General features: G+C 42.8%; 1 protein-coding gene across 1 annotated transcript in view; it reads right to left on the bottom strand.

Annotated features, from left to right (window-relative positions):
- Positions 1 to 2,737: 2,737 nt before the first annotated feature.
- The window catches only part of sorcs3a (sortilin related VPS10 domain containing receptor 3a), a 246,077-nt gene continuing 223,436 nt past the window's right edge, over positions 2,738 to 25,378 (bottom strand). Inside the window, exons 20-27 of the mRNA XM_086210510.1 lie at positions 24,404 to 24,537; positions 23,081 to 23,204; positions 22,499 to 22,611; positions 13,323 to 13,454; positions 13,132 to 13,231; positions 9,954 to 10,059; positions 9,031 to 9,191; positions 2,738 to 5,868 (exon numbers count right to left, since the gene is read on the bottom strand). Coding sequence (XP_086066636.1) covers positions 5,810 to 5,868; positions 9,031 to 9,191; positions 9,954 to 10,059; positions 13,132 to 13,231; positions 13,323 to 13,454; positions 22,499 to 22,611; positions 23,081 to 23,204; positions 24,404 to 24,537 — 929 coding nt within the window. The 3' untranslated portion in view covers positions 2,738 to 5,809. The remainder of the gene's footprint in view (positions 5,869 to 9,030; positions 9,192 to 9,953; positions 10,060 to 13,131; positions 13,232 to 13,322; positions 13,455 to 22,498; positions 22,612 to 23,080; positions 23,205 to 24,403; positions 24,538 to 25,378) is intronic.

Below are 25,378 nucleotides of genomic sequence, written 5' to 3'. Positions count from 1 at the left end.
TCCAAATAAAATCAAGCCCAGCAAACACTCCTGTTGGTCCTGACATGTGTCGACTACAACAAAGCTATAAAGCGATCTTCGTTCCATGTGTATTCTGCCTGAGTAACAAGGCTTGGCTGTTTGGTTCCAGGTGAGAACACACAGTTCGAGGTAATGTATATGTGATGTGACAGCCTATATCTCTCTGCCGTGCCTCCCCCCCCCCCCCCCCCTTGTTTACTTGGGGTGAGCATTATAGGAAAGCACTATATGGTGCACCCTCTTTTCAGCTGTCAAGCTTTCTCTGACTATTGCTGGCTGCATGGAGACCGACACAAGCCAACTGTAGGCCACTCGGCTTTTATAGAACTCAAGAACACAGCATTTGTGGAGAGCTGCAAGCTGGGAGGATACTGCTGCCCCATTTGTAAGTGAGCACAAGCAATGAGTCAAGTGCTGGGTGGTGGACGGAGCCAGATAGCACCAGGGAGAGTGGATTCATGATATAAACCCACCCTTGTTGTATCTCTTCTGCACCCTGGGATGTACACATGAATAGAAATGCTTCCCCTCCTCATATCTGGAGACACTATTCTGGTGGTGTTGTGAAGCCTGATGGAGGAGCACAGCGGGTAAATCATTCAAGCTCAAACTCACACAGGACCCCCCCCCCCCCCCCCCAAACCCTTAGCTATGGTCTTCATCATGAGCTGCCTTGATGGGCTTCATTGTGAATTGGAAACATACACACTAATGAAGTTATTACCACTTATTTTTAGACGTGTTAGTTAATTCAGTGCAACATAAGCCTATGTTTTATCCTGTTATACTGATGTTCCCAAACTGGCGAATGCATATCCTCAGGGGTACACATGGTTATTTCAGAGGGTGAAAATTAAATATCTTTAATGTGATATGTTTCATACTCCTTGTCCTCCTCTGACTGGATCTCAAGCCACATGCCTAACCTGGGCATCAACTACTGAGGATGCACTCCTAGTAATGTCCAGTAATGTTGGAGAAAAAAGGCCCTTTAGCATCCAATATGTTGCCTAACTTGATCAAATATGGATACAGAACCATCTGCTCTGGGACTTCCAGAGCAAGGATTATCATTAGCATCAGCCAGTGTCAACACCTACAGTGCAGATGAATCCACATGAGTGCAAAGTCACTCATATTGTGCCTGAACTGATGTGCGTCATGTTAGTTGTTTTATGAATCATGAAATGACTTATTAGGCTGAATAATGAACCAAACAGTTTGTCAAACATCCTTTTTGTAGCAAAAATGAAACATGAGCATTGGCCATCTGTGGAAGTAGAGGGGGACAGCCGGAGGAAGAAGGTTTCAAAAGGTCTGAGAACCGTTGCTCGACTACAATCTAACATTCGTGGGCTTTTATGGATTATCAAAGTTTAGGTCCAATATGAGTTTTGTTTGCTTCTGAGGCAGAAACTTTGAAGAAGTTACATCAACGTATTCCTGAGCGAAACAAAAACCAATATCTCATCCTGATGCTTTATGTACTACAACAGTGAAGGTGCCAAAGAATAATTATCAATTTGACATTTATTGTGCATTTACCGTAAACTTTTAAAATACTGAACTTGAGCCAGTAGATCTACTCTTCACACCTTCTACAGACCAACTCTGTTACACCAGTTGAGATCTTATTTTGCAGAAGCAAATATTAATTTCTTCTGTCATTTAGTCACTTGCTCAGCTGCATCAGACTTCCTCTGCTGTATTGCACATTTGCTGTCTCCACCTGGGAAAGCGACTGTCATCGCTGCTTAAAGACAGGATGTTTTTTGCACATTGCTTGCTGAATAACAGCGAGGGAGGAGCGAACGATAAAAGGCTTCTGTAGTGGATCCATTAGTGTCTGAGCGGCATGGATCTGGAAAAACAGGACCCGATTCATAAATAGAGCTGGTGATTATTATCCAACAAGATACCTACTGGTATGTTTGGTGGTGTTCAATACATCTTTCAAATGTATCTCAATTATTTCTCATGCCATCGCCACATTCTTGTGTATTTAGGTACTAACACACTTTTAGGGTTAAACACCATCAGTACTTGAGTTACCCTGGTGACACATAGGGTTGTAAACAGGACTTGAACATTCCTGCTGCCAAAGCTGGTGTTTCTGCGATGGAAGCACCATCTCCACCTGCCTCCTGATACAGACTTTCTCATGTAGTAATCATCCATCGTCTGATGTTGTTGGAAAACAAGAAGGAAGATTATGTCCATATACAATAATCAGTAGGTTATATTTTATGATGGCTCCTGTGGTGCTGGTCAGCCCGGTCTGACAGCAGCTTGTATAATAATGCCAATAATGCCCAGAGCACAGCCATTACTGTGGGTAGCTGAAGTTCTAAACCAGACTATTCAAGCCGAGTTAAGCCAGACCTGGATGTCTGTAACATGTAATGTCATGCTTTTTTACATCATCTGCTCCATTGTTGTTGTGGTCAGGCCTCTACGGAGAGAGATTTGTGTCAGTATTATACAAGAAAAAAAAAAAAGATTTGAGAGAAACTATTGACGAGAAAAAAGTAAAGATAAATGTGTAATTAAAAATATATTGCTTGCAAATTTACAAATTTTGCTTGCGAACTGTCTTTTCTCTCAAATAGTTTTCCTTTGCTCTCAGGTTCTTTTTTTCGCTCTCAAAACCTAAGCCCGTGCTCATAATTTTTTTTCAGGGCGCTCAATTCTGTTTTCTTTGCTCACTATTGGGCAGAATTCCCTGGGTGGGACCATGTCCCTATTGGTCAGTCTGGGACAGATTGACAGCTTGTGAGGAGTTGTTCATGGGAACCAAACTGAATCATTTGAATCGACGTCACCGCACGTTGCATTCTGGGGCTTCCTCATTCCGCGGACATTTTAGACCAACAGTTTGCCCACCGCAAGCAACCACTCTTTACGTTCTCTGGTTCTCTTGCTCTTCTTTTGGCGGTTGCACTCATTGGAAAGCCCACTGACGCAACTACCAGGCAAAGCCTCGGACAACTGCGCTGCAGTTCACTCTATATCTCTCTCCATAGTTCCCATGAAGGCGGCACGGTGGTGCAGTGGTCAACACTGTTGCCTCACAGCAAGATGGTTTGAGCCCCGGCTGGAGCACGGGGTCTTTCTGTGTGGAGTCTGCATGTTCTCCCTGTGCCTGCGTGGGTTCTCTCTCAGTTCTCCTCCCACGGTCCAAAGACATCAAGAGGGGACCAGGTTAATCCAAACTCTAAGCTGACCGTAGGCGTGGCTGTGAGAGCCAATGGTTGTCTGTCTATATGTGTCGGCCCTGCCATGGACTGGTGACCTGTCCAGGGTGAACCACGCCTCTCACCCGAAGGCCCCTGGGATAGGCTCCACCCCCCATGACCCTTAACAGGATAAGCAATAGAAAATGGATGGATGGAGATCCCATGAACAACTCCTCACCCAGCTGTCAATCTGTCCCAGATGGATCATTAGGGGCATGGTCCCGCCCCCGGGATTCGGCCCAATACCAAGCAAAGAAAAAAAAATTGAGAGCACTGAAAAACACATTCTGAGCACGGACTTAGGTTTTGAGAGCGAAAAAAGAACCTGAGAGCAAAGGAAACATATTTGAGAGAAAGGACAAACAGTTGGCAAACAAAACTTTCAAATTTGCAAGCAATATATTTTTAATCACATTTATTTTTACTTTTTGTACATATAGTAAACCTCTTTGATCGCCTTGTCAATAGTTCCTCTCAAATCAATTTTTTTGTTTTCAGCGTTAAAAGTTTTTGTTCTCAATTTTTTTTGCTCTCCATTCTTTCTTCTTCTCGTATATTACTGACACAAATCTCTCTCCATAGTCTTCCAAATGTATAGATGTGTGTGTGTATATAAAAGATAAATACCTTTGACAGTTATTCAGACACCCTATTGTTATCTGAGGCAACGTGAGGCAGCAGAGCAACTTGTATGTTGTTGTTTTTTTCCACTTTAAAAATAGGTCCTTCCAATCTATAAACGCTCCCGTGACAGTAACGCTCACTCACAACAGCTGATCGCGCGCGCGCACGCACGTGTGTGTGTGTGTGTGAGTAACACACTTGTGATGTAAGCAGTAGGAGAACAAGGTTTCTGCTTCAGTCTCCTTAGAAAACTCCTCCAAACACACAGCTGAGAGACCTCGGCCCTGCAGCACAAATGGGTGCGTTTAGGTTCAACTCTGATCTGAACAGTCCTTTCTTCTGTCTTTGTCTGCTGAGACACCAAGTGTCCTCACAAGTGTGTAAGTGAAGACATTTTTTTTTCTCATAAACTGAGAGCTCATGAAGCCAAGGATGAAAGTGAAACATTGCACATTCTCCTTGAGTCGATGATGGTTTTTCCTCACACAGAGTCATCTATGGACTCAACACTTGCAGTGCCCCCTAACATTTTGCATCCTCGCCTACTGTTGAGCTAGACCATGATCAGCACTCGCGCTTGTCTCAACACTGGGGGAACAAAGCCCCTGATATCGGTTGGCTCTGGTTCTCAGGTCTGGCAAAAAAAATGTTTGATGATTCAGTGTGGCTCAGGTCTGGTTTGGTTTAGGCACAAAAACACACTTGGTTGAGTTAAGTTAAAGCCATTAGCTGGCTAACGTGGTGAAATGTGGTTTTGTAAACAGAACTCCAACATTTGTCCACCTCCGCCATGTACTTGACGGGACCACCACCTCTGCCTGCCTCCTGACGTAGACGTTTGATGTGTTTTAACGGCAGTAATGGTTCCATCCTGTTGAGAATGTGCGTGCCAACGGCTTGTTTCCAACACCGCAGAGGTGTGAAGAGGTTGTGGTTATTTCACTTTTCTGTTAGATCAGCCTGCAGATTCATCGTATCCGGATCAGGAGAACATGTTCAACATTGTGAATTCGTGATTAACCCTTTTAGACAGTTCACAGCCACTGACTCTGAGGCAAAATGTAATTCAATGGAACCAATGATGGTTCAAATGTCATCTACGTCAAAATATCCCACTGGATAATGAAAATATCAACATGTTCCTGAAGATCCATTTCATTTGCAGAACAAATGGAGGGGAGTGAAATCTGCAGAAACAGATTAAGCCATCCCTACTAGATTGAGAACACCCAGCATGGAATGAAGAAAATAAGAGCAGAGCACAAATCTGGGTGGGGGATGAATCGATTGAGCTTTTCTGATGTATGATGATTGAAAAATAACTATTTACAACACTTGCTTATCTACAACACAGAGTTGGTGTCCTCGGTTAGAACATGCACAAGTCAAGGACCTTATTAAAACAAAGCTGATTCCTTTAAGTAATGTTTGACTTTTTAAACACACTTTCAAAAACAGAGTGTCGTCAGATCTTCTGCTGCTGCCATGATACTCAGACTACAAGCATGTAGAAAGTATTACTATATACATTTAACAGAACTGATGATAATACTGTACATTTCCATAATATTCCCTGTTTGATCAAAGACTCAGACATGATGGTCTATATACAGGCAACGATGATTTTTCAGAGTAAACTCCTCAGGAAATGTACATAACTCCTCATAGTTTTTCACAAAAAGATATTTCACTGTTATGTAGCTTATACATCCACAAAACTGAGTACGCTAAGTCTCGCCTGTGATTACAGCGATCTCATCAAGTAGATTGACATTTGCTGCATGGATGCTGTCGAACGAGACATCCATGCAAGTCTGTATAAATGAGGTCCCTTAGAAAAGTATTCACATCAGTTTCGTCGAGAATTACAAAACAGAAGAAGAGAACCCTCGACACTGTGACGCTGTACTGTACGCAGGCTGCTGCCTCTACACGCTAGTGCAGTTTGGAATTTCCCTTGTGCTCTCGCAGGCGTTTCCCACTCCCCCTGAGCAGAGAGACAGGAGAGAAACACACAAGCACACACCACAGTTAGTCCAACATCGCCTCTTCAATATGTGTGTGTGTGCGTGTGTGTGTGTGTGTGTGTGTGAGTGTGAAACAAATCATGTTGCTTACTGGGCTTTCAATAATGAAGCAGTCTGACAGCATGCGGCATTTTGCTAAAACTATCCAGTTGTGGTGATTTTGACTGATATTGTGATATGACTCGTGATATTAAAGGGAATTTTCATTTTTACATTTTTGAAAAATCCATTCAAACAGCGATGGCGTCGTTTTTGTGGGGATCTTGAGGAAACACAGACACGTAGGGAAGACGCCTCTGCAGCACCACAATATTTCATTTAAAATGTTGCTCTGATGCGCAATAAGCTTTTATCAAGTGCAGAATTGTCCTGCCATTTAAACATCGCAGTCGAACATATTGTGATGCGCAGCCCCAGTGTTGAGAGTAGAAATAAATGAAACAATAAATAAGTCAAGTGTACAGTGTTGCCATGTTATGTGACAAATGTATATATGTAAATTCAAGTAGAGTTCTGAGGACATCCTATAGCAGTCGTTGCAAAAGTTTGGGCGATGAAGGTACTGCCAGTTAGACCCGTACCCGTATAATGTTTAAGTTGACATATTTCATTTTGAAAATTGTGTTGGATATGTTTTTTTTTGTTGTTGTTTTGTTTTTTGTGTTTTTTTGTGAAACAAAGCCCAACTTGTGCTCACTTAGCTGAAGGAGTCCTCCCTCATCCTCTTCAGCTCAGCATGAACACATCGGAGCCCACGGGCCAAAAACATTTGTTTTAGAGAAACCAAAAAGTGAACCAAAGAGGCAAAACTGCACAGTTGTTTTTTTTTGCAAGCTAACTAAGTAGCTCACATTCATGCTGCTCAGTGAAGACTGATTCACGGTGGATGTCTTGATATTAGCAATAGAAATGTGCTGGTACACGCTTCTGTAAGCAGGCACCATGTTTTGTTTTACAGGGAAAAAAAAGGGAATTGAAAATACCTTTACTTTGTCTAAACCAACACTGAAAGGGTTAAAAATGCATTTATTATTGAAGCCTGAAAAAAAACAAGGCTGAAGCTGAAGCCTGATGTTACAGATGCATGGTCCCCCCCACACACACACTCACACACACAGCACCCTTTTAATACCAAATGTGTTTTTAATCCACTGCTGAACTGGAAATGGTCCCAACACGAGGACTCTTTAGTCCTGTCCGAGCAACTTTTGTCCAAACTCTGGCAGTATCCCGCTGTCAGGGCAAATGACACAGCTTTTACGCGCCTTAATAGAAGTCAATAAAAACGTATGACTGAGCACGTTTGTGACAAATAGCTGTGCCTTTGTGTCAAAATAATTACCCAAATGACAGTTTCCACGAGCAACGTGCAGAGAAAATTCTTGAATTTTCATAAAAAACTGAAAGGAAAAAAGATGTGGTGAGAGTGAGAGTCGCCCCCTCCAAACATGTCTCACTGCATAATAAAGTAAAAGTGTGAAATGACATTGCTTCTTTCGGTATTCTTTTATTTGATTTGTTAGCTGTATAAAACAGACTGAATAATACCAGCCTTCTCCTCCCAAATCTCCATAAAGCATGACTAGAACTAATCCAGAATCACTCCGCAAATTAATTCCTTGATTCCCTCTGAACTCCATTGTTGTTTCGAGACAGAGGCGGTTCACCCTCCAATACTGCGCCCTTCTTCTCTTTTCACATGATGAAATTCCATCGTTTTCAATGTAGCATTCAAGTTTACATAATTATTGTTTTGAATTCTCTAACAGGGTTTATTTGAACTAGAACCTGTTCGCGGCGCTGGTGGATTATATAACTCCTCTCAGGTTATATTCATTTGGGAAGAATGAACAATGAGCTGAATGAGTTATTCAGCTGGAAACACAGCAGAATACTGATGTCCTTGGAGCTACCGCGTGTCCACTACCAACGGAGGATTGCTTCTGTTTTGTGTTATGCAGTGAATGCTGAACTCCTGCACTCAGGTCAAAATCAGCCAGCAATCCAAAGCTCCCAAACTACAGGAGCTCCATCTTACTTACATGAATCCACAAACTGCACTTGCCACATGACCTGTGCTGCTTACTGATTATAACAGAGACTCCACACAAGGTCAGAATAAGCAGTACTGGCTGTGGACAACCTTGCTGTTACTGTGGACTGGACGAAAAATTTCCATTTTTAAAAACAAGTTATTCTGAGGCCAAAAGGTTTACTAATGAAGGCTGCAGCTGCGGTGCTGGAGCTGCTTTACTGAATCCCGAGGACGAATATTTAGACATGAAGATTTTAGTAAATATTTCCTCATGACTGTCTGGGAGGCTTTAATCCTGGTATGACTGTCTGTTGGACGCTTCCTCTGATTCACTCCTCACTGAATAATTAAAAACAATGAAAAGGAGATTAATGCTGCATTCATGTGATGATGGACTAATCGCAGTAACAAGATTCACATTAATTGTTTATCATGTCGGGAAACGACTCAGCGACCCTGAGACAATTTGAAACACCAGTGAACATCATATCATGATAGATGCAGAAATACCAGTGACAAAATTCTGTGTTTGTTGAATGATCATTTTAAAAACACGTAATATGCAATATAGTATTCATATTAACTGTTATCAATGGAGAGTATCTGGGTTAGCTTTTAAAGTTATATATTAGCATTAACCCCTAAAATACAACTCAACTCATCCAAGTGGGACAGACGACTTCCCCGCTGCGTGCTATTTCACTGTCTCACGAATGCAGCGTCTGTTGAAAATGATCAGATGAACACATTAGCAGATTGAACAACTCCAGAATTTTCTCAGGATTTCTATCATACACCCCATGCAGTAAAATCCTGACTCACCAAACCATTCAGGGAGCTGTCAGTCAAGGTAAACGCTGACTTTGATACTAGCAAGGTCGTTACATCAAGAGTGCAAACAACACAACTGCACCATCATGTCAGGCTGGATACCTTTATGTCATCCCTCTCTGTCTCTCTCTCTGTCTTTCTCTCTCTCCCTTGTTTCCTGTCTATCTCTTCAACTGTTCATATGAAGGAGGAGAAAAAACAAACAAACGAGTGATTACATTAAACCTAACAACCTTTATGCAGGCTTTGAACTTACTTTTGACCCGTGCATCCAGCTCTTTCTCCATGAGTTCTTTGGACGTGGAGAACTCGCTCAGCGTGATTTTTGGCGTGCTGTCGCCCTGGCCCACCGAGCCGATCATCTCCTGCTCTTTCTCCTGGTTCACCTCTGCGTATATGTTGATCCAAGGTATTTTTCTAAAAGGGGAGCCAGAGTATACTGTGAGAAAACTGTAATTTCCTTTTGCACACGTGTTTCCTGCTTGAGTCATTAGTAAACCTCCATGATGAGAAACTTTTTTTTCAGAACCAATATATGTACTTAAAAATCAACCATAAAGAAAATTGCCCTGTCTCCTGAAAGGACTGGCTAACTTTCTAATTTACAAGCAACTTAGTGTAACGGTGGTATATTTTCCCCATCTGTATTTATAACGCCTAACACACATCTCTATTTAGTCACTATCCAATTTATTTCAAATTACTATTCATTTTGGTTATTAATTGCTCTGCTTAGCCAACTGAGAGATTTCTTTAAAAAAAATGCATCCTCTTTAGACTAATGGGAAAAATTTCATATCCATAATTAATGACAATTTTTCCATTTCCCTCTGACTTTTCAAGAGAATAATTTTGAATATGAATAATTTATTCTGCAAATAACAGCCTGGCTACAGCAACTGCATATTAAACCATTTTAATGGTGGTATTCTCTGCATTTTATCTCTGATTAGATTCCACACATGTGCCTCATGCATTAAAATGATGCTGGAAGTATGTCTGCAACCTCCAGGGGGGAAATGTCAGATGAAATTTCCAAACAGGGCTGCAGCTGATTGTTCCAGACTGCTTGTCTGGTACCATAAATAATGTATCATATGGTAATAGATATATACTACGAGGCTTGTAAGTGATCATTCTGTGTGTGCAGCAGGTGGAAGTAATCACAAAAGTATGCACCTCTTGAATTTGTAGATGAGGAAGACTGCCAGGCCCAGGAACACCACTGATAGGAGCATCAGCATCGCCGAGCTGCTGTGTCGAGGAATGGAGTCCACCAATGGAGCTGCAGACACGGGACGCTCTGCTTTTAGTGCTCTTGAGTGATTTTTGTTATTCAAGTCTTTTTTAATGTGTCGACCGATGACTGCATATTAAAACAAAACCAAAAACAATAAAGCAAACAAAAAACAGCAATTTACCCTAATCTGGCACATTAAACACAAACGTAATCTGGCAAGTAGTCCAGGAGCGCATACTTCCATCAAAGAGATGGAGGAAGTGAATTTACAAAACACTGTCGGTAATAGTCTTATATAAATGTTTTGAATGGGAAGAGTTTGGTATTTTCGTATCACAGTGATGCTACTGAATAAATTGGGTCCTTGAGAAAAGTAACTCTTTGTAAGTAGAAAGCCTGTGTGTCAGTCAGGAAAGATCTTCATTTTCTCCCTTATCTACAGTCTCTCCCACTTTCTGACACAGCCATCAAGGTGTTAAAGCCTTATGACCACAATCACAACGACCGGATTGCCTTTCTGTGCCACTGTCAGCTGTCTCGTCAGCGTCACACTGATGAAACCCTCCTGTTTCATAACAACCCGCGAGTCTAAGTCCTACGCCACATCCATCACATTCTACACCCTCAAATAATGACCCTAGCACCTAAATTAGACTTTGCTCTTCAAATTTTAGAACGGACTGCCGTCTGGGCCTTATTTTAATGGGGTGATGCAAGCTGGAGCTCTGTCAAGCACAAGCATCACTGCTAGTTTCAAGCCAGTGCATATGACGTTTTCAAACCAAGCGCCCTCGCCCTTTAACTAGCAAATGGACTTGCGCTCTGTCTGCACTGACAGGTGCTGAAGTATTCTAATGAGGCTGGTCTGGTGCAACCATGCTGCATTGCTATTTTGGAACACCACAAAGTGTTCATGCCATTGACCAAGACCAGGCTGCTCTCTGGTCACTTGCGCGTTCGTGTCGTGATATTAAAAGTGTGCATTAATCAGACGGGCAGATGGGTGGCACTGACATGTCGTGCTATTGATGATGAACAATGTGCAAACATTGGCCGCCATTACGCACCTTCATCTGGTGCGTGAGGTCTCGTCTGAGGAGAAGTGCTCACTTCTCCTGAGTTTAAATGTGTGATATGGTAAGATGCCAAGCCCTGGCGCAACCTTGGCTTTAAAGCGAATAACACAAGGCTCTCTGATTGGTCTGATTGATGTCATGCCTGAAACACACCCATGAATAATTAGGTGTCTAATGACTTAGAGGGTGATCTGTTTACACACCCTCAAAACACAAAGATGAAGCTGAAAATGCCCCCCAAACATACAGCGCACGCATCGCACCATCTGTCAACTGCCTGCCGCCATAGATCGCTTAAAAAGGGCCTATTTCCTACTATACACGAGTGAGTATGGAAGACATAAGTACAATGAAGAGAATCATATTTAAAGGTAAAGACTCAAATGGATGATGATGATAACGTGAATGAAAGTAGCTCATCCATGGGTTGACAGTAAGGCCTGACCTAACAAAGCTTGGGTTAAGTATTGATGCAAAATACTTTTTTTTTTTGTCTCTCTACATGCAGAATCTCTATGGACTGATATGTACATAGATGAACAAGCAGTAGCACATGTATGGGTGGATGTGGTTATGTACATGGGGATGCACATGGATATGTAGCTTCTGTGGTTAGACCTGATAGATGGATCCTCCGCTTGGCAAATGTTCTCCTTGTCTTTAGGAATAAAGGTTAATAAAGGGTAAATGAAAAAACAGAATTCTGACCCTTCATTGGAGTCTCATAAGCAAAGTCACCATATTCCTCAGCTTTCCTCTTGGACACTAAATCAATGTCTTCACTCTTGAAGGTTCTGTTTCCTCCCCGATCAGACATTCTTGACATCACTACTGTGTTTACTCACCTGTAAATCACTGCCACTGCTAGTTGTGTGTTGTCAAATGGAGAGTAAGTACAAGTATTTGGAATCTCAAATGACAAACTATGGTAGCATGAAATGACTGTTTTTGCTTAACGCAGAAGAGGGTGACAACCACAGAGAATTCATATATTTCCATTGGATGTGAAGCAGAAGAAATATTTCACAAGACAATTCGACCAAATCAGCACTAATTCGATTCACGTCACAGTGTCTTGTTTTGCTTTTGTAGCATCCACCTTAATTTCTTCTGATTTTGGACAGCGCATCAATACATGTCATTGAAGGAAATCCGCATTGCCTTCTGTCAGCTTCACCCGAGCCCTGAAGCTCGGAGATGGCATGGTGACCTTTCACAGGCAGCTTGAAGGCTTTTAAGACCTTTTCTTTGTGAGGTGAAATATAAAGTAGGCTCCAGCTGGGTACACCTCCAATGTCATTAGAGTGCATTGCATGGCAGGCGGTGCATACTCAGAGCTGCAGCCGGCTCACAGCTGTGCGTCTCCAGAGACGATGTGCCGAATGAAACCGGCCAAGCAATAAATACAATGTAGAGGTACAAAGAACTACCAAGGCCTCAGCCGACAGTATAGTTTTCAAACCAACCACATAATTCACTATCAATCTGCATCCATGGATGCAAGCACAGACTTGAATATCACCTCAGCCATTTGTTTTCTTTCTTTTCTTTGGCAGGACTCCACCTCAAGGTCTCCGATGTCAACCAACTCTTCCATTTCCAGTAAAATGAACAGTGCTGTTGCCTCCTTCCCAATTCTGTTTCTGCCCTCGAAACTGTACACTGTTCTTTCTCAAGGACTAAATTATCAGCATAATTATACTCTGTCTAACACTCATTTTGTGGTTGGATGGCTGTAAGAGAAATCGAACAGATGTTCAGCTTTTGATGGCGGCCATAAAAGATCCCTAGACTCAAACAGCTCAAATTTAAATCAAACCACTCCCATAATACCTTGTGTTTTTTTTTTTTTTTGTGCCTGGAATGGAGCCACACTGACAGGAATTTAAATGGCCGACTAAAAAAAATATGTTTTCATCACAGTATAGTTATAAAACCTCAATTCCTTCAGAGCGAAATCTAGGAAATACTTGGGTGTACCTGGACAAATTAATGGTATGGCTTATAACCTGTATGCAGGAGTGAGGGAAATCTTTCTCACCGAGGGTTAACTGTGTGTTGTACACGATCACTCGAACGCCGGGCTTCAGCTCAAACTCCACCAGATTCTGGTTCAGCGCGCCAACGATTACATCCGAGACCTGATACACAGCAGACCAGGCAGATATAATCAGTCAGAATAATACTGTTTTAAATGGTTTCAACACAGCGTACCAGGGGAAAAACTCATACCTGCTCTAGCTCCGCCTCACTTTTTTTCTTGTCCTCTGATTGGTTCTTGTGAGGTAACAGGAAGAGCTCAGCAGCTGTTGGAATGCCAGGGAACACAGCAACCAAAAGCTGCTCTTCTGGGAAGTCCGACACCTGTGGTAAAACAGAAATACAGGCCATAAACAGTCCTGCTGTCTCTAACACGTCCTCCAACCCAAACCACCACATAAGTCATGTCCTCCGACCTGTGGATACGACACAAAGGTTTCTGTTGTCAACCATTACAAATAAATGGTCATCGTCATCTTCCGCTTATTCCTACACATTAAGGGTCGCGGGGGGGCTGGAGTCTATCCCAGCGTCAACGGGCGAGAGACGGGGTTAACCCTGGACAGGTCGCCAGTCCATCGCAGGGCCAACATAGAGAGACGAACAACCATTCACACTCACATTCACACCTACGGTCAATTTAGAGTATTCAATCAGCCTGGTCCCCAATTACATGTTTTTGGATGGTGGGAAGAAGCCGGAGTACCCGGAGAGAACCCACGCAGACACGGGGAGAACATGCAAACTCCACACAGAAAGATCCCGTGCCCGAGCCGGGACTCGAACCCGGAACCTTCTTGCTGCGAGGCTAACCACTGCACCACCTACAAATAAATGGTCAAGGTCTTATTAGGTGAAAATAAAAAAAAGTGTGAGGGGAGATCATGGCTTGGTAGGCATGGCCGCATATGATGATATAAACCCAGGTTCATCATCACTAAGAGAAGTATGAGGACAGTGTAAAAAACGAGTGTAAAATATGCACCCATCCATCAGGCCATCTCCTACTCTAACCATCTGTTTCCAATCTTCATTGTCACTATGGCCACTAGATGGCCTCGTACACCTAAACGTCAAAATTGGTTGGTTGATTTCACTCCCTGCTTGTTTTGTCATCCAGCTCAGCTATTGAATGTTACCTATTATCATTTATTTCTTGCTAACTGTGATGGCATGTCTTCTGCCCAAATGTCATCTCGCCAATGAAATTATCATGAATATTCTTTTATTCTCCTTGAGTTGTGCACCTCATGTAGCTGGTCTTCATATGGGATTTTACCACAACAGAACTGGTTGGGATGTTGCAGCAGAGACAGCTCTGCTTGGGTTGTGCATGATGCACGATGCCACGATTCAGCTCAAAAGGTCGATCCAGTCTAAAGAACTAAGTGTCAGACACTCCTGAAAGGGACTGGTTCAGGGACCTACACCAATTTGGTAGGAAAAGGGAACAGCGGACCCTCAACGAGTGAGAAAGTAAAACAAAGAAATGCATGAATGCAGAACTGGTAAAAATAAATCCTAAAATGACAAATGCTTAGAAACAGCCCAGAGGATTATGACAAGCAAGAAAGGGCATCGTCAGTCAGTGTGCACCAGCTTGTGGGGTTTGCTGCCTTCAGTATGTCCCTCCCAGCTGGTTCAACAGCCGAAGAGGATGCACCCCTCTCAGTCAATGCAACTCCAGCTGACTCAAGGCATTGTGCTTCATTTGAGACACAAGTGGTGGCTTTATACTGCACATTTTAATCTTCTATGAAAAGTTAGTTTCCAGTCTCAGGAGAGACTATAATTATGTACTCAAATTCTCATTCATGGTATAATTGCCTGCCTGTCAGCTGCTGCTAAGTGGTGGTGGAAGCACTTAAAAAGAGAAAAGTCCAAAGCTGGTGATCATGTTCAAGTACCTGTGTGTTTTCCCTTCACTCTTTTGTATGATGAAAGCTAAAAATGGATATTGTTGCTTCATTCTATGGTTTATAGCTGAAACCAATATTAAAAAACTGACACTGTTGCCTTTTTAAAATAATTGCGTGTCATTTTTGGGGGGGGGTTTCTCAAACACAAAACAAGAGAAAACCATCATAAGGAGTCAATTTAAGCAAAAATAAATTGTCAACAAATCCATCCATCCATTTTCTTCCACTTATCCTGTTAAGGGTGGTGGGGGTGGAGCCTATCCCAGCAGCCTTCAGGCGAGGGGCGGGGTTCACCCTGGACAGGTCACCAGTCCATGGCAGGGCCTACACATATAGACAGACAACCATTGGCTCTCCCAGCCACGCCTACAGTCAATTTAGAGTCTGGATTAACCTGGTCCCTCTTGATGTCTTTGGACTGTGGAGGAAGCTGGAATACCAGAGAGAACCCACACAGGAACAGGGAGAACATGGAGACTCACACAGAAAGACCGTGTGCTCGAGCCAGAACCCTCTTGCTGTGAAGCGACAGCGCTAACCACCGCTAACCACCACTGTGCCGCCTTGTCAAAAACCTGACTTCAGCAATTATTTTAAGAAGGTGATGACATGATAACAATAATAATGGCTGTGACTTAGTACTGCAAATACAGTAAAGATTTGTAGAAGTGCATCTTCACCCATGATAGCATCTGTTGCTCGCTCATGCTACCTGCAGCCTCTTAATTTGCACTTATTTCTCATCCTATACAGGCCATTTTGTATTCTGTGTGCATGTGTGATGTGAGTGGACTGTATATTGATGGCTTTATTAATTCATGCTCATGCACTGACAAAAGAGCTCAGATTCTAAGTAAAGGTACTGGAAAGCATCTGGTTCCTATAATTTGCACAGCTTGTTTTTCTTGTTTGTGCAACGGTTGTTAAGGAAAGGAATAGATAGGCACATGTGTTTATGTCTTTTCATCAAACATGCATACGCCTCTATTATTCTCAGTCAGCCCACATTTGAACAAATGGTCACTCCAGCAGCAGCACGGACGTAGGGATGGTGGCATTTGTCCATTATTATTATGGATTGCCATGAAATTGTGTGCAGACACTCATTGTGCCCACAGAAAGAAGTCAATTCGTTTTGATGATCCCTCGGCTTTCTACTATCAACAAGTCAAATTAAATGTCACATTTTATTGAAAATTCAGGAGTAAAGAGTAAATCAACAATAATAACCTTGTCAGGGCCAAAAGGCTTTAGCAACAAATGTATTAAACTGGCAGCGCAGTCACAGAAAGAGTGGAGTCACTGTATGTCAAACCCTAAATTGCAAATGGTGTCGTTCATCAGAAACAAACAAGACAGAACAAATTTGGTGAAAGTTTTCTGGCTCTATCTCAATTTCCACGCTTGTCAAAAGCTTATTTTGCTTTTAATACAAAAAGGTGAAGCCAGACACTATTTGTTTCTTTCAGTGCCGAAAAACATTTTTAGGCTCTTAGCTCATAATCAGTTTGTACAAGCGAGGAAGGCAGAGCTGTGCTGGTGATCAATCATCATTTTAGAGGCTGTGATGTTTTTATGCTTTCTCTGTGACCTGGTCGGACAGCGGAGTGGTTATAGCCAAGGATAATCAATTATCAAGCACAGAAAGCACTATTTGGGTAGCCTACCAGAGAAATGGATAAATGATAGCTGTGGGCATGACTTGGAAAGAGAGAGGGGGAGGTAGAAGGGGGAGACAAAGTGAATAGGATGACAGAGGAGGCAATAGCCCCGGGAAAAAAAATCATCAAAATCAATACACACTTCGACCATGTTTGGTCTTATTGCACTTGGCCTTCTCTTTTGAGGCTCTGCAAGTTAACTGTTAGATACAAAAATCCGACTAGGACGAAAGCAGAAAGAGGGCAGGATGAGTCGAGGTGACCTGCAGCTGGGACATCTGCCTCAGACTGTGTTGAAACATTGATTCCACAATGCAATACATTTATTTGAAGAAATGTATTTCGACACATTGATTTTTTTGAATGGGTGCAAATATAATACAAAGATGTATGTATTTGGGGGGATTTCACTGTGATGTTTAGGTAGTTACCAGCTGGGTAATGCAGCCTTCATGCTCAACTATTGATCACTGTTCTGTTGTCCCTGGTGAGCCTGAACACCACCTGTCCATAAGCTAGAAACTGATGCATGCTTGTGTGTGTGTGTGTGAGAGAGAGAGAGAGAGAGAGAGAGAGAGAGAGAGAGAGAGAGAGAGAGAGAGCGTTTCTGCCATCTCAGCATGTGAATCACCTCTGAAAATCCCAGAAACTTAATTTCTGTGTGATCACTTTCAGATACTCCCTCTTTCCCTCGCAACCATTTACAGCTTGTGCAGATGCCTGTTTTTCCTTTGTTTCTTAAGTGTCGTCAGCTAGCAAGGCCTGCAATGTATGATTTGAACTTGTTTCAGGTCCAATTTTTGAACTGCACGATTCACTTTGAAGTTGGCCCGGTTTTCAGCCTCATCGGGCGTTGTTTGCTGTGAAATCTTGTTCAGCAGTCATCATGCTCTTGCACAGTTGAAGCAGAGCCACGGGCCGTTTTCCTGACTTCAGTGCCTTTTTCACATTATGCCAAGTGTCAGACAGCATCTGAAAGTGCTACGGTGACATGTTGCGTCACTGGAGCCAGGCTGGTGAAGCTGGGGCAGCAGCAGCATGCACGCTTGCTTGGTGTGTACTCCTCTGATCACGACAGACACGAACAAGAACAAATACTGACCTCTTTGACTTATTCAACTTCAAAAAAAATCCTTCATTGTCTTCTTCTTCTTGAAGGTGCAAAAACATCTTCCTTCCAAATAGATCTTTGTTGATAATTGTGCTCTGTGTGAGCACTTAGGTGGTGGCCTGACAGTCAGTGTTTGAGCTCATGAATCACAAGCATTGGCTTGACATCGCAGACTGTCTACTTCTAGAGTTTGAGTTGGAAACAAACATTTCTATAATTGTACAGTGTTTAGCCGGCTTAATGGAAACGCGCTGGACAGTCGATGTTGGTGCTAGAGGGAAAACAAGGCGATGAATTTATTTCAGATTCATAACAAACATGAATGCAGTCCTAAATACATGGCAATCCATCCAATAACTGCTGAGATTTTTCAATTTGGACCACAAATGTCTGACCCAGAGGAAAAAGGGAAAATATCACATTACTCTGCATGATTTCCCATGCATCAGTTGGATGAGAAAGTATTGTGTGCCTTTAGGGAAGCACTAAGGAGATGATAGCTTGCGCTGACCTTCAAGGGAGGCTATGGGGGATTATCAGCATTGTAGACAGTGACAGGGAGGAGACTGAAGGAAGACAATGGAGGGAGATGACCTTCCTCAGTGAATGGACATCACAAGCATCGGAATGAGCTCAGGCTCTTCAGACCTGCACTGACATGCATCAGTTACAAGCGGACAACTTTAAATATGGGGGGTGGGGGGGGAGGGTGGGGCTATATTTTTTGGGGGGCTGACCCAGAGGTGAGCATCACCATGGGTTCCCTGAGTTTTACAGGTTTTCATCCATGTTTGGGCTACTGTAATTGTGGGAAGACCAGAGCTAATGCTATGCTATGAACAAACGTCCCCACAGCTAACTTTGCGTTGCCTCTGTTTTGGCACCATGTTTTTAGTCTCATTTAGCCTGCTGACATTTTTAAAACACAAAAGAAATTCATAATTACATTGATGGCTTTTTATTTTGTAGAACTAAACTTTAAATATATCTGAAGCTAGTATGAAGCAGTGACCTTAATTCAGGCACTGAACTGCAAAGCCAGTTAAAAATACTTCTGACTCTGGGACGAGGAAAGCAGATGTTGAAAGATGTTAATGTACTTCTAGGTTTTAAGATCCATCATCAATACAGCACCCAAGATAGGCTGAAGAAGTATCAATATCCAATAGCTGGTTCAGAGATGGGCTGAGCCACATACGACCATGTTCAGTCTGTGGTGTGACTAAGGCCTCACCTACTCTACTGATGTCCTAGGATTGTAACGATATGCATTCAGCATCATATTCACCATTTCATGACATCTGAAATTTTGTAACTTGGCCAATTTGCCTGGAACAAGCCAAGATACAGATCCAGTCTTGTGTTGTTTTAATTTCTTTCACACAAGGCCAAAGAATCTCCTTCCAACAAGAACACATTTCGGTCTTTACAAGTTGTCTGGGTTTATTTGCACACAGAGCGATGTTCCAATCATGAGCGGTCACTCCAGATGCACGTGGAGACGCACACTAATCCGAGTAGCAAACAGAACCTGAGTCATGACTTGAAAGACTCAGCAACTGCGCTACAGAGCTCAGCACTCAGTTAAATGGACCTTGAATTTAATTGCAAGTCATTCCCTCTCTCATCTCCTATTTTATTGCTGGGGAGTTGTTTACTATGTTGAAATGCCATCAGTTCTGTACTGGCCTGTCTCAAGCAAGAGATTTCAACCAGAACAAAACAGAGGAAAAATAACCCCTTCTGTCACCACCCGGGTACAAAGAACTTGTCAGCTGCAGCCTCATAAACACATCTTCAGCCCTTTCATATGAGCAGAAGATACAGGATCATGTCAATAGATGAAAACACAAGTGTCATATCAATAGTTACAAGTTATATCTCCAGATTCTAAGAGCATCAAGAGTTTCTTTCACATCCTTTTGCCCTTCATGGGCCAAAACTTAAAAAAAATGGTGAAGCTGATGCAGTCGGTGTCCACGATGACTCTACGGCCCACAGACAGTCCATATATGAGCTGGTGCCCTGGAGCAAAATAATGCAGGGAGGTCTCCTTTAAGGGCCGACTAAACCGTGATGATAAAATTAGAGAGGCACAGATGGGCACATGCATAAAAACACCAGGGGCCTGTTCCAGGAAGCAGGATTAGAAGGCTAGTGAGGTAACTTCAGGGGCAACCCGGGATATTCTGTCCTGCTGAGATGTTTGTCTTTTCAGTGTAGTGTATCACCACCGTTATGTATGCTGCTGATCTAACCTTCTTCAGAGCAGGTTAAGAGGGAAGATCAGTGGTGCGAACACACAGATGGCTTCTCTCAGTCCAACATTATGTTTCTTCAACAGGCGCGTGTATGTATTGAGACCCACCTGCAGCTGACAGAGTGAAGCCTACATTGATTTAAACACCGACATCTACGCCACCCTTTCATTTCATTTCTTTTTGTGTTTTTCTTTAACTTTCGACCACTTGATGGCCATAGGGGTTTGCTCCAACACGCAGAGTAAGAGCACCCCGTTCGAGGCAGCATTAGCAATCCCATCAGAGGTACCAATGGAATCTGAAATAATCAAAGCAACACAAGTGGTAGCTCCACAGGCTGCAGTGTTCTTTCACAAGAGCTGATGTGTCGAAGCACTACAGCGACATCCCCAGCTAGCAGTACATTTCAGGATGTTTTGGCGACGTAAACAAGGCAGTCCTGCGTGGTGTTGATGTCGCCGGGTGTTGTGACTGCTCACTGGCCAGTCTCCAGAAGCTGGAGCCCGCTCAAACCAAAATGAATCAGAGAGACATGCAGATAGAAGCCCCAGCTGCTACTATGTGAATTTCTGTCAGTGGAGTAGACAAGGATGAGGTCCCTGATGAGGTCCCCTGAAGAGGATGAGGTCTCCTATGGAGCCCCCTTTCTGGCTACGCTGCAGACTTGTGTGCTGGTATGACAAAGCCAGTGAGACAGGAGCTATAGTGACAGCATCACACCCTCTGAGCGCCCTCTACACAACCAGCTGCCATGTGGGAAAGAATCTGTACTGGGCAGAGCTGACAAGGACCTTCCTCTTACTTACAGAAAACCAAGAAACAGGGGAGAAGAACTAAAGGCCAGAGATCCCTGACCTTCGTAACTGAAGGAGGAGCTTTGTGTTAAAGAAGAGCATACTGAGAACGACGACAACAACAACAACAACAAATTCCGGTTGAATAGCAGCCCCATGCAAGTTCAGAGGTAAATCACCTGTGGTGCCACAGAGCACACAAAAGGTCTCTGTTATCGGACTGTAGCACTCTTTAAATGAAGCTTAAACACAATCTGCCAGCATCCAGAAGTAGCTTAACACAAGAGGGAGAGGTCATGACACGGGATGTGAAACACACACCAGCGCTGAAAAACTGACCAGCACCCCTGTGTAGCACACTCTACCTGGGGTGGGGTCGTGTGCCCCACTGCAGGGGACAGACCAACTCGAAGTGCTCCCATACAGCGGCCTGGCCTGCAGCCGCTGGAGGTAGACAAGTTCACCACCCAACTGTGAGAGTATGTGCCACAGGAGCCCCCACAGCTTACCCTGCCAGCTGATGCACAGTCATAAGGAACCAATAGGTGCGTGCGTGTATGTGTGTGCGTGCGTGTGTGTGTGAGCTTCTACCATCTCTGTCTTTTTTACATTGGCAGTATTGTTCCTCTTCATCTGATTATAAATGAAAACAGTCACATGGAAAGTGAAAGATCCAAAATACATTTTCTGTGGCTAATGAAACACATCATAGCTTCTGCTGCTAATGCATCAGTAACCCTGGTAATTGACTGATTGATTAAATTCAGTGCTGAAACTTGCAGCTTCAGTCCAGTGAGTTTGAACATAAACCAAACCAGTGTGTGGTCAGGGTGGTTTACATCAATCAGTCAACTGGCATTTTACATCTATGCTTGATGGAGGAATATTAGCTTTCTAAGTGAGACCACTATGAAATGTCACAACAATATTCAAATGATTTCACTTTAAATGACATCACAGTCCAATTTGAATCAATGGACTCAGCAGCACCGTCGTGAGTCTGGGTTACCCAGGTTATTCATGAGCTGCTTCATTTAAATATTTCCTGCTACGCCACCCACCTGCAGCCCTGCCGTTCATTACGTTGGTAAGCTGCCCCGAGGCTAGGCACCACATGCACTCCGCTACTCATGAACTGTGAATGAGGTGATGAGTAGCACTTAGCGATGACGGGTCAGGTGCCCACACAAAGGAAGAGCAATTGAGCATCTCCTACGCTTAAATACGCCAACACAGACAGACAGACAGACACACACACACAGTGACAGGTCGCTCTGATGTCACATCTAAAGCCCCGAGACCCTTTAAATGGTGTCTTTTAAAATGAAGGAATCAGCACAGATGAAGCCACCTTGGAGGAGAGGAACAGCAGAGGCGTCTTCACACCTGTCTGATGATGAATCACAGGGTGGCCCGAGGGCGTTCTCTTGCTGCACCAGTGGGTCCAGTGTATTGGACGGCACAGGTAATTGGGGGACAGGAAATAATTGAGAAATAGCAGGGAGAGAGATAATGTAGGAGCAAAGACGACGGAAAGTAACAGGAGACAGACAGAGAGACAAGGAGGAGAAGGGGTGGTGGTGATGGAGGAGGAGGTTGGGGAGAAAATGAAAATCACTCACTTGGAGGACAGCCTTCTTAATTACTCTCCCCACATCCTGTCGCCACTCGGGTATGTCAGGGTTGAACTCGTCCAGATTAGGGGAGAAAGATAAAAGTAGCGATTTGAAGAATTCTGTCGAGGAGAGTCAGGGGAGAATCAGCCATTAATTCACCGGGATCCGGGAGGCATTATTCTCAAGGATTTGTGCCAACTGTCATTTTGTTCAAGTTAAATTTCAGGTAGTTGGCAATTGATGAAAGGAAGAAGGTTTCTCATATACCCTGATCTTCCTTTTGGCTAAATGCTCCACATACACTCTCAGATAATTAGAAAATGTCACAGCTTTACACCATCCGCTCATGATAAATTGTCTTGTGTTACTGATACTCTGGATCACTTCAGTCCGAATGAAGACACTTCAGAGGTTCGACAGGTGATCTTTTTTTCTGCAAGAAGGTCTATTTCAACACTTTATATTATTGGGAGTCCAAAAATGACAGCATAAGTAGCTGATTTGCATTTAGGAACATTTAATAGCTTTTTATGAGCATATCTTAAAAAGTGCAGGCATAAAATAAGCTCTGTGAACACCTGTATTTACCTTTGACTGCTATGGCCTTGGTATCTTGCAGGATGTTGTTGGCTGCAGCCACCTGCACTGTGACCGTGTGCATTCCCTCGTTGTGGAAGGTGTACGAGATACTCCCATCCAGTGATATCACTGGCTACAAGCAGAAAATAAATGACAAAATAATGCTATGCACCACAAGTATTCTCAAAGTGCACTGGATTCAGTGATTTTGGTCATCTTGCACTCTTTGGGGCGTGTAAGTAATAGATTTTTAAAAAATGCAATAATGTAACAACTGTCTCCACCATCCTGTGATACTGTCCTTAGGCACACAGCAAAAAAATGCTAATATCTGCTAGCTAAAACAAAGTTTGGTGGGAAGGTCATAAAATCTTGATGCAAATTTTCAGCATGATGAAGAAGAGAAGGAAAAAAACTATGGGTATTATTAACTTCTCAATCCCTAACAAACTGCTGTCAACATTATCCAACTGCTGGGTAATGTCCAGCTAGTATTATCATGAATTAGTCATTTATAAAGCACTGTTTGTACTCTCACCAAACTGATGACTAACTCTGTTAGCTCAGATGTGAAGAAAAGATGTCAACGGTACACAAGAAAATTTTGACATCTTTGAAAAACGTGATGTTCCATAACAGTGCGCAAGTATTCAAATAAATTAATAATTAGTTTAATATCGACAATCATGATATTTGTTCTTTCTGTGTGTTTTTTTTTTTTTATAAATGGTCATAGACATTTGAAATGGCTCAGAGATTTTTTTACCCTGCTTGTCATCTTAGCATGTTACATTTTTTTTAATAATTAACACAAAACTTAAAGTAAAGCCGAGGCTGACGGACAGGGTCATAATTAATGTTTGTTATTGACCGGCTGTTGGCAGCGAAAGTCATTTGGTTTCACAGCCTGATATGTGTGGACGTATGCACCAAATTTATTGTCAAACTATTTCACACCCCGTCATATTATTTCATTATTAGAAAACAATAACACTGGCCCTCCCAGAGCCATAATTACATAGGCCACATTACTTATTGATGCACTCTATGTATGTAAACTTGAAATAGGTCAGTGAATCCCATTGAAAACAACAATACTGCCACAAATGTGAATTAAAAATGATTTCCTGGAGAAAGGTTGTGCTTCGTGTTGATGTAATTCACTGGAGCTCAGGCAGGTCGGGCTATCTGGGTGTGCATTGAGAACGGCACATTTGCTTAAGTGCCCCATCTTTCAAAACTGCATTACAAAAATAACACAGAGATTTAATTTCAAGCGACAGAATCTAGAGAAACAGATATAAATAGAAATAGCTTTGTCTGAAGAATTACCTCTGTATTGTTTCCGAGCCACCAGAAGTAAGTGACGGTGCGTGAGTGACTGGGCAACACCACCGCAGTGATGTTAACCTCCTTGTTCCTTATGACCACAAAGGGAGCCAGAAGCTGGATGTGCTCCACTGGACCTGAGACAGAAACACAGCACAGGAGCTGATATTATGCAAGGCTACTTCTAATGAGGCGTGGGAGAGTTTGCCTCTCTCTCAAATGAGGAGAGAAGCCAATTGGTAAGATTAAGAGAGCAACATAAACCTCTAGCAGTACAGTCATAGAGCACAGACCTCCAATGCCAAGGTGCAAGCAATATCTCCAGGGAAATTTATGAAAATGTCCTGTGAAAACAGCCTGTACATATTTCATATTTTACCCCCATTTAATTGTCATATGTTTGAGTAGGAGCAGCTGATCCCATCATTGCCCCCTATTCATTATACAATGCACAACAACAACACAAATTAAAAGTTGATGCTGGTTGTGTTAACGCTTGTGACCGTCTAATCAGATGATCTGAACCAGCTTCAACTGCTTATGCTGGGCAAATTGGGCTGATTCCTCCATCCTGACCCAAGTCAGTGAAGGCCCAATTACTTGAGGATCCAAAGATAATCTTGACAGATTTTCCTGTGGTGCAAGGTGTGTTAAGAGTGATTTTACTCCTCAGAAGACAATCAGGGCTGCCCAGATTTGAAATCAGACTAATAAACAGTAGTCCATACCCGGGGATGTGTGCACTGCAGCTAAATGCAGAGCTGAGGAAATGTGCTTGTTGCACCACAGACCTACATGTAGGAGAAGACTTTGGCAAAAATGCAAATAAACAGTGGGAAAAAAGTGCTTTGTCAGTCACTGTCTTAGCTAAATTCAATTGGTAATTGATGAGAAGATTATGGAGGCTACATCAATCGCATGTTGTTGTAGGATTATTGAGTCCAAACAATGTAAGGTAGGAACAATGTCGATAAGGAA

The sequence above is a fragment of the Aulostomus chinensis genome, chromosome 8, assembly GCF_037954235.1.
Source record: "Aulostomus chinensis isolate RoL2024-O1b breed Wild chromosome 8, RoL_Achi_v1.0, whole genome shotgun sequence".
Lineage (NCBI taxonomy): Eukaryota > Metazoa > Chordata > Actinopteri > Syngnathiformes > Aulostomidae > Aulostomus > Aulostomus chinensis.
This window is presented reverse-complemented; position numbering and strand designations above follow the sequence as displayed.